The sequence below is a fragment of the Dermochelys coriacea genome, chromosome 19, assembly GCF_009764565.3.
Source record: "Dermochelys coriacea isolate rDerCor1 chromosome 19, rDerCor1.pri.v4, whole genome shotgun sequence".
Classification (NCBI taxonomy): domain Eukaryota; kingdom Metazoa; phylum Chordata; order Testudines; family Dermochelyidae; genus Dermochelys; species Dermochelys coriacea.
In genome coordinates this window covers 5,184,759-5,199,836 of record NC_050086.2, presented here as the reverse complement: position 1 = coordinate 5,199,836, position 15,078 = coordinate 5,184,759, and the positions used below count along the sequence as shown (strand labels likewise).

The following is a 15,078-nucleotide window of genomic DNA, read 5'->3' as shown; positions in this document are numbered from 1 at the left end:
AGGAAGCCACCACTCAGCTATCCAGGAACACTGCTGCCTGGCTACTGCAGTAAAACTGAAACATCCCTGCCTTGCTGCTAGAGCTACAGACTATGGCCCTCACTCTTTGACAAGTCCATGCAGGCTTAATGTTACTAGCCTGAGTAGCCCTAATGAAATCAACGTGCATCAGGGTTTGCAGGCTCAGGGCCTGTTCAATGAACACAGGGTCAGTTATATACGTTATACGTTATATACAGTGATACTGTACAAAACAACAATTCTGGGCTATAAACAGATTAAGGCCAAGATTTTCAAGGCTGACTACTGATTTGGGTTGCTTCAATTTTGGGGGGGGCCCAACGTAGGTCATCATAAAGGGCCTGATTCTCAGAAACTGCTGAGCACCCACACTCAGAAAATCTTGTCCCTCTAAGATGTCTCAGGTTGGACACCAAAAAAATGGAGGAAGCGAAAATCATTAGTCATTTTCAAAACTTGGCCTGCCTTCCCATCTGCAGATTTGATGCAACACCTAAGGTGCACACGAGACACCATATTTATGGCTTGATTTTCAGACATGTGGTAAGCATGCGACTCCCATTGTTTGGGGGCATAGTGCCTCTCAAAATCAGTCCATTAATATTTTCTGGGAAAAGCAAAATCCCCTTTGGGCTTGTCTAGCCTAGGGAAATTTGCACTGGTTTAATTACATCACAGTGCAAATCCCCTCAGTGCAGACACACTAAACTGGTGCAAAATGGGTTTGCACTGGTGTGACATACCTTGCACCGGTGTGACATACCTTGCACCAGTTATGTTTTCAAAATACAATGCATAGGTCTTGTGCTAGCCTCCACCCCTCACTGCATGTAACACTACAAATAGGACCACCAGACTGGACACAACTTCTCAGCCTTGTCTACACTCTGAAGTTGCACTGGTAAAGTTCCATCAACCGAATGATTTCCAGTGGAGTGCACTCACACTTGGCTCTTTGTGCTACTGTGTTGTGTCCACACAGCCCCAGGAGCACTGAGAAAAGCATGGTGCACTATGGGTAGGCATCCCAGTGCCCTCCATGCGGCCTGCAGGTGCATCACCTTGCAGAAAATTTTCACTGTGACGACCATAATGTAATATAACTAGGAAGAGCGCTGCATTCCATTGCGCCATATCCAGATTCACCGTGATAAGCTTGTAAATGGCATAGCTGATCATGGGAAATACGTTAGGAGGAATTGTGGGTATTTGGAACTGTGGGAATGTGCGGACAAATACCCACAATTCCTCTTAACGTATTTCCCATGATCAGCTGTGCCATTTACAAGCTCATCACGGTGAATCTGGATATGGTGCAATGGAATGCAGCGCTCTTCCTAGTTACATTACAGGTAGTCACACAGCAGCATCATTTAATGGAGTGGCCAGTCCAATGAATGCTGAGTGGTGTGCGTGTCTGTTCATCATCAGCCCCGTACAACCCTGAGGAAACGGTGTCTCCGTGGTGCCTACCTGAAAACTGAATTGCGAAACCCTGCTTGCTGGTGAAGAAGTCGGTGTTGAACTGAAGGACGATGGAGTTAAAGGTGCTGTGGACGTCGCTGGGCAAGCTGGAGCCACTTATCTCCTTTAAGACAATCCCGTTCTCCACTGGCCCATCCCATATCCTCAGAACGTCATGGAATTCCTCCGTGTGGAAAACCATGAAATGGAGCCTGCGTGGAGGAAAAGGAACAAACGCTCATGAGAATCCTTTGCAAACTAGGGGGTAGGCATTCAGGGGTGTAGTCCAGAATCGGCAACTACTAGAACACCCCCATCAACGTTACCTCACATGCAAGCTAAGTGAGGATGCCATTTTGCTCTACCCAATGGAGTCCTCCATTCTATGTGTCCTCGCACACCCCATGCTGAGTGGAGGACACCATTTGAGAACAAAATGGCATCCTACATGAGGGCAAAAGTACTGGTATGGCCATTCCAGGGTGATCCGGCCTGACTATATCACAATCTGTGTCCTTTGTGCATGCAGCTAAAAATGGGCTTGATGCCAATAAGAGACAGCATGTCTGAATGGACAGGGAAGCCGATGGGAACTCGGGTGACCTGAGCTCTGTTACAGGCTCTGCCCCTGGCCTGATGGTTAACCTAGGGCAAGTCTCTTCTCCTCTCTATTTCTGAGCTTCTCCATCTGAAAACAGAGATAAAGTGTTTCACAAAGGAGGTTGAGAGCTACAGATGAAAAGTGACTCCATGGGAGAGGGTATTCAGCACTTTATGAAAATCAGGCCCCTTCATGGTATGTCTAGCTGGGCATCCAAAATCACTAACCAATCCTAAAACTCTTCTCTAGAGAGAGGAAGGGCTCGATTCAAACCCCACTGAAGTCAGTGGGAATGTCTCCACTAGGGACTTCACTACTGCCATTGATTATACCTGCAAGGTGCTCAGATACTATGGTGACAGGCGGGAGGCTAAAACCCTAAGACAGACTAAAGTTAAGTTGACACAGAAAAGTGTAAGGAAATTGTGGAGGAGCAGTAAAGGGGCAGCCAAGGTACATTAAATAATGTTTTTTTGAGCTCTTTTTGTTAAAGATAAAGACAAACAGAGTAAAACAGGGAAGCTGTTCTAAACCCAGAGGAAATGTGCTGGGACCCTTTAAGATAATTGACGTGCATGCATCTAATTCACATATCATCCCTATGTTGTGTGAGTCAAACTTGGCTATCCTTTTGCTTCCCAGTGGAAGAGCTTTTTGTCACATGCCTGCATCTCTTGATAAAGGTGTTTGTGGGGGGGGGGGAGGGATCCTGAATGCTGGAATGCAGATCTGAAATGGGGAGCAGGGGAGATGGGAAAGGATCTTCTGGAACATTGTAGGGCAGGGCTGAGCTGGGAGCACCGTGGAAAATAGGAAATGAAGGGAATTCTTGTAAAGGTGCAGGGCAAGGCTGAGTTGGGTAATAAAGCACTGGATTGAGTCAGGGGACAGGAAGTGTGACGCTGCAAGGTGGGTCTGAGCAGAGCAACACAGGTGTGAGTGGAGTACAGAGTGGAGAGACAAAAGTCAGGGAACTCTTGTAATAGTGCAACTCAGGGCTGGACTGGGAAGCAGGGCACAGAAGGAAATGGGCAAGCTGGGAAGCTCCCATTAGGCTTCAGCACGGGTCTGATCCAAGTAACAGGTGATTGTGGAAATTGGAAACCATGGGGGAGCAAACGTACGAACCTCTTTCTAATCTTCCTCTCTTCCTGCTTTCATTCCTTCTCCCCTTTCATTGTGCTACTTCCATCTTTGAATCCTTTGCCACACTCAAGTGAAACACTAATACTTTAGGAATTGCCCCACATATGGTCAGGGCAGGTATGTGCAATGGACATGGGCGGGGTCGCTGGGGCGCAATTGATTTTTCCCCCCTTTTCTTTAACTCTATTTTTATTGTTTTTATATCAAATACCAAACACGTAACAAAACCTAACCCCCTCTAAATATATGCACAAGAGGGAAACAGCTTATAAACAACACAATTCAATGTCACTATTTGTAAAACCTGGAGAGAAAAACAAAAAACCCCTGAACCTATAGAGATCATGCAGGGCATCAGTTATTAAAGTGATTAAATAAAAAAATAAGTCAGAACACAGCCTGTGAGCATCAGGGACTAATACACATCAAGCTGCAAATGGAGGCAATCGTTTCTTGCGTGACCAAATGTCCTCATATTTTTTTCCAAGCATTTCTCTTACGCAGTCATTTTCCCCAGTAGTGTAATGCAGCAGTCGAGAGCTCACTCAGCTGGTCTGTGTGTGAGGAAGGAACTGCAGATTTCCATGTTCTCAAAATAATTGTTCTGCCCACTAAAATAGTTACGGCAATCCATTTCTTAACGCTGATTGGTAATACCAGCTCCTCCAGCGCCCTCTCTATCCACCAGCTTGGAGAAGGAACAATAGCAACACTTAAAGTTTTTGAGAGATTTTCAATCAATTGATTTTCAAGGGCTTCACTTCCTTTATTTGTTTTGCTTTATTCATTTCTCCCGAGGTAGCGGCACCTGGCTGCTGCTTTAATATTTTAATTCCCTATACAAGATAATGGTTACTACTATAGTAATGCATTATATATGTTAGTCAGTGATTTGATATTATTAATTGACTACTCAGGAGGGTTCTGAATTTTAGGCTTTTATTTAATATGCTTGTTATGTTTGTTTTAATGTAATAATTTTGTACAGGAAAAACAATGAAATATTTATTAAAACACAGAGGAATTCAGCTCCTGGGCTCTCCTGCTTATTTATTAGGCAGCATGTCTAGCTTACCTTACATTAAAGCCAACAACCACCATTTTACTGGCTTCCTCTTATAACTTCTTAGCCTATAATTCTGCTCGCCATGTAATGCTCTGAGAGGTGACCCCCAATTTCTCCTCATTCAAATTCCCTCCCATCTAAACCAATTTTGAAGGCTTCAACTCCCAGGTGAGGAGGACTAGGAGCGGTCCCTTTGCATGCCAGGGAACACCCCAGGGAGAGAGGATTGGAAGGTGTGCAGTGCCCCCCCTCACCTTGACTTCCTTGGAGGGCAAGCAGACAACTAGGAGCTGGGTGAGGAACGATGGTCTTATGTTAAGGGCACCGGCTCGTGGAATCAGGGAATCTGGGTTGTGTTCCTGGCTCTGCTGTGTGACCAGAGGCAAGTGCCTTAGGTTCTGGAGTGAAGTAAATGGCAGTCTTTCCACTGACTTTTGTGGGCTTTATATCAGGCCCATAACTCCTGTGACTCAGTTTCCCCATCTGCAAAATGGAGACAAGAATACCTCCTTGCAGAGGTGTTATGATGCTTCTTTGAGACCGAGTTCTGGGATGCTCAGGCAAAAGATGCCATAGCAGATGAGGTGGATTTCTGTCCTAGATGTACCCTGTACTGAAGTTTGCTTTGGACATCATTGTTTATAAAAGTTTAGTTATTACAAAGCTAAATGCAATCAGCTGATAGAATAAGTTCCAAGAGAATATCTGTATAGTAAGAAATTATGACCAGCTCTCCAAAATATACAGTTAGAAGGGAATGGAGAGGAAAGAGGAGAAGCAATAGCCATTGAAATTACACAATGCTCTCAGTTTTGTATTTACTGTAATACTCTGAATGCAGATCACATTATTCTGCTCCACCTGCCTTGTATCAAAGGTTTCCCAGTATGCTACTGCCTGCACCACTGCCACTGTGGGCTGTTATCTTGCCTGTCCTTGTAAGGTAAGCAGGGTCATGCCTGGCAAGCACTTGGAGCGGAGACCCTGGGAAGAAGTGAGGTCAGTGAGTCAGTAGATGGCTCTCCACTTCAGACTCAGGACTGAACTAATGGTCCAGTGTAGTGGCAGAGGTGGTGCTGCTTCCCATGAGAGACAGAGGTTCTGTCCACTTGTCCTCGTTAAAGTTCCTCTGGAACTTTGCAGAAGGGTTAACTCGTGATCAAATTCCATTCTACTTATCCAACGCTTTCCCTTGTTGCTACAATTAGATATGGGATCCCTCTTCACTTCCTGTCCCAAACACTTGTGTCAGATAGCAGCACACTTTTCAATGGCCATCTGCCTTCTGCTTCAAAAAGATGTGAAATGACTGCTGCACACACACAGTTTGCAAAGAACTTTGGACCTTCCAGGATAAGAAGGGCTATCTAAGTGTAAGATATTGTCATTATTATTGTTAACCAGGGGAGCTGTCAGCACAAGGTGACAATACATCAAGGTTCAGCCCCTTTCATTCCTTCATTTAAAATGGAAAGCCAACAGGCGCAGAGGAGAATCCCTTAGGGGAGGATCTATAAATGGAGATTCCCTTTGTTCCAGTATGGAAGATGATAAAATACAGGTAGGATCTGATGAGAAACTATCAAATGAAAAAATGTCCCATTCAATTACATCATGTAATGGCAGGCAGCTAAAAAGTGACAAGTTTTTAAAGGGCTTATATACCAATGTTAGAAGTCTAAATTATAAGATGGGTGAACTAGAGTGCCTCATATTAAATGAGGATATTGATATAATAGGCATCACAGAAACTTGGTGGAATGAGGATAATCAATGGGACACAGTAATACCAGGGGACAAAATATATCGGAAGGACAGAACAGGTTGTGCTGGTGGGGGAGTGGCACGAAATATGAAAGAAAGCGTAGAATCAAATGAAGTAAAAATCTTACATGAACCAAACAGTATCAGAATCTCTATGGATTGTAATTCAATGCTTGAATAATAAGACTATAGCAGTAGGGATATATCACAAACCACCTGACCAGGATGGTGATAGTGACTGAGAAATGCTCAGGGAGATTAGAGAGGCTATTTAAATAAAAAACTCAATAATAATGGGGGATTTCAACTATCTGCATATTGACTCGGTCCATATCACCTCAGGAAGGGATGCAGAGATAAAGTTTCTTGACACCTTAAATGACTGCTTCTTGGAGCAGCTAGTCCTGGAACCCACAAGAGGAGAGGCAATTCTTGATTTAGTCTTAAGTGGGCACAGGATCAGGTCCAAGAGGTGAATATAACTGGACCGTTTGGTAATAGCGACCATAATATAATTAAATTTAACATCCCTGTGGTGGGGAAAACACCACAGCAGCCCAATACTGTAGCATTTAATTTCAGAAAGGGGAACTACACAAAAATGAGGAGGTTAGTTAAACAGAAATTAAAAGGTACAGCACCAAAAGTAAAATTCCTATAAGCCGCATGGGAACTTTAAAGACACCATAACGGAGGCTCAACTTAAATGTATACCCCAAATTAAAAAACATAGTAAGAGAACCAAGAGAGAGCCATAATGGCTAAACAACAGAGTAAAAGAAGCAGTGAGAGGCAAAAAGGCCTCCTTTAAAAAGTGGAAGTTAAATCCTAATGAGAAAAATTGAAAGGAGCATAAACTCTGGCAAATAAAGTATAAAATATAACTAGGAAGGCCCCAAAAGAATTGGAAGAACAGCTAGCCAAAGACTCAAAAATAATAGCAATTTTTTTTAAAGTACATCAGAAGCAGGAAGCCTGCTAACAACCCGTGGGGCCACTAGACTATCAAGATGCTAAAGGAGCACTCAAGGACGATAAGGCCATTGCCGAGAAACTAAATGAATATTTTGCATCTGTCTTCACGGTTGAGGATGTGAGGGAGATTCCCAAACCTGAGCCATTCTTTTCAGATGTCAAACCTGAGAAACAATCCCAGATTGAGGTGTCATTAGAGGAGGTTTTGGAACAAACTGATAAACTAAACAGTAATAAGTCACCAGGACCAGACGGTATTCATCCAAGAATTCTGAAGGAACTCAAATGTGAAATTGCAGCACTACTGTCGTCTGTAACTTATCATTTAAATTAGCTTCTGTACCAAATGACCGGAGGATAGCTAATGTGATGCCAATTTTTAAAAAGGGCTCCAGAGGTGACCCCGGCAATTACAGGCTGGTAAGCCTGACTTCAGTACTGGGCAAGCTGGTTGAAACTATACTAATGAACAAAATTGTCAGACAAATAGATCAACATAATTGTTCGGGAACAGACAACTTTGTGTTTATAAATGGAAATCATGCCTCACCAATCAACTAGAATTCTTTGAGAGAGTCAACAAGCAGGTGGACAAGGGGGATCCAGTGGGTATAGTGTATTTAGATTTTCAGAAAGCCTTTGACAAGGTCCCTCACCAAAGGCTCTTAAGCAAAGTAAGCTGTCATGGGATAAGAGGGAAGGTTCTCTCATGGATTGGTAATTGGTTAAAAGATAGGAAACAAAAGGTAGGAATAAGTAGTCAGTTTTCAGAATGGAGAGAGGTAAATAGTGGTGTTCCTCAGGGGTCTGTACTGGGATCAATCCTATTCAACATATTCATAAATGATCTGGAAAAAGGGGTAAACAGTGAGGTGACAACATTTTGCAGATGATACAAAATTACTCAAGATAGTTAGGTCCAAAGCAGTCTGCGAAGAGATACAAAAGGATCTCTCAAAACTGGGTGACTGGGCAACAAAATGGCAGAAGAAATTCAATGCTGATAAATGCAAAGTAATGCACATTGGAAAACATAATCCCAACTATACACGTAAAATGATGGGGTCTAAATTAACTGTTACCACTCAAAAAGGAGATCTTGGAGTCACTGTGGATAGTTTAATATAGAAATATCCCTATCTCATAGAACTGGAAGGGACCTTGAAAGGTCATCAAGTCCAGTCCCCTGACTTCACAGCAGGACCAAGTACCATCCCTTATTATTGCCCCAGAATCCCTAAATGGCCTCCTCAAGGATTGAACTCACAACCCTGGGTTTAGCAGGCCAATGCTCAAACCACTGAGCTCTCCCTCCCCACTAGAGTTATCTGAAAACATCCACTCAACGTGCAGCGGCAGTCAAAAAAGTGAACAGAATGTTGGGAATCATTAAGAAAGGGATAGATAAGAAGACAGAAAATATCATATTGCCTCTATATAAATCCATGATTTGCCCACATCTTGAATTGTGTGTGCAGATGTGGTCACCCCATCTCAAAAAAGATATATTGGACTTGGAAAAGGTTCAGAAAAGGGCAACAAAAATGATTAGGGGGATGGAACGGCTGCCGTATGAGGAGAGATTAATCAGACTGGGACTTTTCAGCTTGGAAAAGAGACGACTAAGAGGGGATACGATAGAGGTCTATAAAGTCATGACTGGTGTGGAAAAAATAAATAATGAAGTATTATTTACTACTTCTCATAACACAAGAACTAGGGATCACCAAATGAAATGAATAGGCAGCAGGTTTAGAAAAAACAAAAGGAAGTATTTTTTCAGACAATGCACCCTGGGGAACTTCTTGCCAGAGACTATAACAAGGTTCAAAAAAGAACGAGATAAATTCATGGAGGATAGGTCCATCAATGGCTATTAGCCAGGATGGGCAGGGATGGTGCCCCTAGCCTCTGTTTGCCAGAAGCTGGGAATTGGTGACAGGGGATGGATCACGTGATGATCACTTGTTCTATTCATTCCCTCTGGGGCACCTGGCATTGGCCACTGTCGGAAGACAGGATACTGGGCTAGATGGACCTTTGGTCTGACCCAGTATGGTCATTTAATTGCCTGTTTTTCATTGCCACATTATCACCAGGGAAAACACTGCATGATGCAATGAAATCAGACTAAAACTGGACAAACTCTAGTCAAGCCATTCTATGTGCTGTGCTGAGGAAACCTCTGAAAATAAAACAACCAGATATTAGGCTTAAAATATCGGCGAAGAGTCTGCTGAAGAAAACAAGGAAACGTTAGCTGTGTTCCCATTTATGTAGAGCAACAATAAACAAACAAGGTAGAACAGAACTCCCGCAAAACAGTCCAAAACAAAAACAAAACAAAACAAAACCCTGCAATGTACTCAGCAAGGAAATGAAGTCCACAGAATCAGACAGCAGCCAAAAGAGCTGGAATCATAAATCTATCTAAGCAGGGACCTTGAGCAAAGTGAAAGAGAAAAAAAAAAAAAGGACAGACTCAGGCAAAGTAAGAATGGATCACACTGGAATCACTCTCACATATCTCAGCGCAATAGCGTTTGCTTCAGGGCTAATTTACCAGCAATGAAAACTCATCAGTGAATTCACAGGAGCAATTGGAACACAGAGCGGATGGAAAGACACATGTAAGGAAGCGGCGGGGGGGAGGAGGAGGAGTATAGCCAGGGAAGACTTTGGAATTCCTATAAACATCTTGTCCTACCAGCTGTTAAAGGAAAATCCCAACAAGCTCTCCAGTTATCGGGAATAGTGTCTTACTTCCTAATGGAGCTTTAAGAAGCGACTCACAAACCATCAACCAATAAGCAGGGAGCCATCAGCATGACAACCTGATGATCTAATGACAAGGGACCGGCTGACCAATGATTGCAGCGTCTAGGACCCCTAGTCATGGACTCCATTGCACTAGGCACAGGGAAACCCCAGAACAAAGAGGCAGTCCCTGCCGTGAAGAGCTTACAATCGAAGTATCAGACAAGAGTCAACAGATGGATGGTTGGTTTGTGCATCCGTCAGGGATAGCTGATTTTATGTATTAATTTAAGAGATTAGGTACCTTTGGGAACAATTGATCTACACAACAGGGGCTCATGTAACTTCATGCCCTTACTTTCCTTACCTTCACCCTCCCCCCTTCCCTGTGCCCCAAAGAGCTGACAGTGTCATTTACGGCAGGACACAACAAACAGGTGTAGCAAACGATATGGAGGAGGACAATTATTTTTGCATTCTGACAATCACTATTAGATGTATTAAAATTCAGCTAAAATCAAATGAGGCAGTGGTTCTATACATGAACCACAGTACAGTTATCTCCTGCTGAGGGGAAGGAGGTGGAAGGTAGGACTTTTGGGTCCTATTCCTAGCTCTGCCACTGACCTGCTGTATGGTCTTGGAGGAGTCATGTAGGCCCCGGTTTTCAAAAAGTGCGCAATTCGTTTAGCAAGCCCAATTTGAGGCACCCAGGGCCTGACTTCCAAAGGGTGCTCAGCACCCACAGCTCACACTAACTCCCCGTGGAGAGGTGGGTGCTCAGCGGGAATGAAAGTCAGGCTGTAAACACCCTCCGGTTGGACACCCCAGAACTGAAGCACCTCAAATTACGGGATGCTATTGCAAACTTGGACCTTATCCTCTAGGTACATCAATATTCTTAGCTGGAGAATGGCATTCATAATGAATTAGCCCCTATTCAGGTAGGCAAATCCCATTTATAAGGGGCCTTGAGATCTTCAGATAAACGCCACCAAGTAGCACAGAGTTATTACACCGGCTACTTCCTTCTTTCTCTCAATCACTGTTGTTAAAGAATATAAGCCAGTGAAAACTATGGAGCCCCGGGAGCAGGCAGGGTATCTGCCTCATTGAGCAACAACTCCAGGTGTCACCCTTTCTGCTCCAAGCCTCTCCCAAATATCTCTGAACCCTGGATAAAATGGACAGAAGGATATGCCATACACAGAGAACCGGCTTTTGCTGCTAGGTATGTAAGGCAGCCATGATTAGAGATGCTGGTCAAAGAGGCTTTCCACACCAGAGTGACATAAGTCCTCTAAGAACAAGTGAAACATGCTGTACTCTATTACCTGAATGTCTGAAAGCATTAAGGGATTTTTAAGAGGGTGCAGAATGGCAGAAAATTGCCCTGGGTACTCACTCAACGAGAAGGAGAGGAAAACCTCACCTGTACCTGCTGCAAAGGAGATGCACTTTGAAATGGAAATGGCAGGAATCCGAGCAAACATGAGGGGAAGAAGTAATGATATAACAAGGTGGATCTAACATTAAAACTAACCCCTTCCCCTAACCACAAGGGAAGTCCCAGAGGGAAATCCAGCCCTGCTCAGGGGTGAGACCTGCCTGCAGTGGAAGAGGGGCACTCCTGTAGTACAGGGAGAGAGGGGTTCAACTCCTGGCTCTGCCATGGGCTCCTGAGATGACCTTTGGCATATCACCTAATCTCTCTGTGCCTGACTCCCTGAATCCCTATAAAGTGGGGATACTAATACAGCCTGTTTCCCTCCTTATGTCTATTTAGATGGTAAGGTCTTTGAGGCAGACACTGCCCCTTAGTAGGTGTATGTGCAGCACCTAGCGCAGTGATATCCCAGATATGGCTTTCAGCCTTTAGGCATTACTAGAATACAATTAATAATACTGAGCCAACACCTTCACTGACTGCAGCCGTCAGGGTTTTCCATTAATGTCTCCCATTCAAGCACTGGCCCTGCCCAATTCTGCTCAGTTTACACAACATAAAATCAGGTCCTGAACTGGTTAAGAAGCAGAAAGATTGTAATGCTAATGATTTATAGCCCATCAGCCAAAGGTTCAAGCCTCAGTTTAAGACTAGGACCTTCAGAGTCAGTAGTTTGGGGCTCCTCTTAACCCCCTGAAAGCACTATACCAACAAAATAAGAACTGCTCAAATTCTGTGCCCCCAGAAATCTCTAAGGAAGCTGATCCAAGCATACAAATATTTCTACTCATATTTTTAAATGAGACTTTGAAAAATGGACCTGTCAGTATAGTGCCATTCATTAGGCCAGGGTTAGCAGTAACAATAAACTCTCTTACAATCCCGAGATGGCTGCTAAACAATAAAATACCATCGAATCAGCATATTCACAGACAGTTCTTGGGCATACAAACAGATGTCGGAGACAAGTTTCATTTGTTTTACAATACTCCCTTCCCCCACCCCCACCCCCACCCCCGCACCTCTTTACTGGAGCTAAAGACATTTTACTTGCAATTTTATGGTGGGGGAGATGGTTAATCCCCTTTTAAAGTGCACCCCTTTTAAAGTGCACCCCTTTTAACATTTGCTACAATAATGGACATTCCATTTTCTATCTTCCTCCTTTTCTTCTCCCCCCTCCTTGCCAAGAGATACAGCTTTATTCAAAAAACTTTGGTGATTAATTTTAATGGAAGTTATAAATGAGAGCTTTATACAATTGTATCATGAGTGAAGAGGATTATTATTCTGATGGATTACCATAAAAATTAAGTTGATGGAAATTCGCTCTCCCAACAAACCAAAATTCATCTGTTCTGTTTGAGTGCACAAAAACCAGATGTTCAGAGGAACAGAATAGGGGGCTTAATCACTGATGAAAGGGAGGGTCACAATTTGTATTATCACCTGGCATAATTTCATTCCATTCTTGAGCCCTTCCAAACCATTGGTCTGATCCTACAAACATTAGCATATAGCATGACTCAAATGTATTCCCATTGAATTGGATAGGGATAGGTGTGGGAATAAATTTACTCACAAGCTTTAGTGGAGGCAGGATCAGCCACCATTGCTACACTCTTTTGGGCTCTGTGCAGGTGAATTATACTCACAACCACTCTAAGGCCCCTTTGCACAGATACAATGGTGTAGAAAGGCTTTGGGATAAATGAGAATCAGATCTCTGGGCTTCAAGAGGACGTCGTGTGGGTGTACAGGTCTGGCAGAATGAATCCCATTGACAATAATGGAGCTCTGATAGGGTCAGAAATCTGTCTGCATGGATCAGGCTGCAAGACTGGGACCTTATATTTTATTTGTGCATGTTACATGCAGAGCCATATTCATCTAGGGCACTGTATTTGCCAGTTTATACTAACTACACATGCAGTCTTTATTCCATGAATAAATACAGAACTCCGATCTTTTTGATTGTCAAGCCAGTGCCATCCACGAGTACTAAATTCACATTTATTTTATTTCTCCCTAGATTGATTACCTAATTGGTACCTAGGAATCCAGCAAGAACCACTGTTCCTACTGCTGCAATTTAATGCCCGCTTCTACCACTGCCAATTTAGAACAAGGACCATGGGTCAGATCATCATTTAAATCAGCAAGAGGTGATGCAAATAGTTCTAATAGTGAAAGAGCATGTAAATGTTAATTGGAATACATCAGTTGCAACAAGGATGCGAATAAGACATCAGTGGAGATAAGCTCAATCAAGAGACATCATTCCAGGATGGGAGCCAAGGACCATTAAAGATTTGCATGGGCTATTACAAAGTCCTTTGCAGGGGGATGAAAAAGGGGAAGAGCTTTTTGAAAAATGTTCCTTTGAAAATCCCCCCCCCGCATCCATTAAGAGTTCTCATGCCAATTTCCCCAAACTATCCATCACTGAATCAGTTTGAGAAGACTGAAGTCATGCAGGAATTTCTGCATTTAAAAATACTGGACCAAATTCACCCCGGAAAAACCCATTGAATAAAAACACCACACAGTTCAACGTGTTTTACCGTCTCTAGTAAAGATCAAATCAGTGCTGCTGCAACAGGTATGTTGTGGGTCAGGATAGAGGTGCAGGGACAGAGCAATGTGAGAACACTGCATTGGAATAGTAAGGGATTCTGCAGATCAGTAGAGATGTATTACTGCAGAGCTTTTTATAGGAAGCAACAGCAGTAGGGTGAATAGATTGGCAATGGAAGAGCTGGTGTAAATAACAATTTGTTGAATAAATTCTGCACACTTCCCCATCTACTCGCAAAAAAAATGTATTTACAAGTAGTTGTTGGTTTTGTATTGAAGGCAGCTGTAGCTGGACTGGAATATCCAGTTAAGTACAGGGCTGTATTGAGGTGGTGGGGCAGGGCTGTGGGGGAATTCAGTGCTGGATTAGGAAAGCTAGTGGCTGCACTAACTCTACGAGCCACTTTTCTCAGCCCCACCTACCTCAGTGCCAAATTCACGTAACTTAAAATCTAGAATACCTTAAATTTTAAACTGCAGTGAAGCAAAGGGTAGGAGAGCAACAACAACGGGTGGGGGAGAAGCAGGAGGAGGAAGCGGTTTCTGGTCTCCCTACTCGCCAGATGTTTGTGAACTATTTCAATCCTTCTTTTAGGGAGAATAATTCCCTTTTGTATGTTGCTTTTTATTATTAAAATGATAAAACAGTGAAGTTATAATAAAAAGATGCCATGTGTTGTGATCTTATCCTTCTAGCTCCTCCACTCACTGCTCACATCTGGGGACCCACTCCCTGATTCTTTTGTCATCTAGAGCCGAGCATTTCCACCCCCTTTGGATGAACTATTCCTAATTTACACTGGTGGTGTGAGCGGGAGATGGCTCAAGCCCCTAATTGCCTAGGATATCACCTTGCAGGTGCTTGGATCTCAAATAACAAGCCTATTTGGTAGGAAAAAACAACTGGAAGCGCATTGGACTGAATGGGGGAATCTCAGTGCAGTACTCTGGTGGCAAGCCTGTTTTCAACTCCAAAATACACACCAAGAGGAAACAAAATCAAAGTCTCTTGCACGGCACACAGATGCAGGATTGAAGGCTAACAGATGAAAGTTTAATAAAGCAATAATATCAGGCAACAGCAGAAGGAGCAGCAAATTACCTGACCTTCTCCACAGTGTGGAATGACAGATGTTTCTGACAATAAGGTGTGTTTCAGAGACAGGCCATACAGGGGATATAAATTAACCAAAGCTAGATTATGTGTGTGTGTGTGGGGGGGAGAGTTAGAAAGGTGCCACTTTTAACAATCCCGGCAGG

At 43.3% G+C, this 15,078-nt stretch overlaps 1 protein-coding gene across 2 annotated transcripts in view; it reads right to left on the bottom strand.

Moving 5' to 3' along the window:
• The window catches only part of CSMD2 (CUB and Sushi multiple domains 2), a 567,571-nt gene that overhangs the window by 152,568 nt on the left and 399,925 nt on the right, over nt 1–15,078 (bottom strand). For both annotated transcript variants that reach the window (XM_038377510.2, XM_038377512.2), the window contains one exon: nt 1,495–1,697. In XM_038377510.2, coding sequence (XP_038233438.1) covers nt 1,495–1,697 — 203 coding nt within the window. The remainder of the gene's footprint in view (nt 1–1,494; nt 1,698–15,078) is intronic.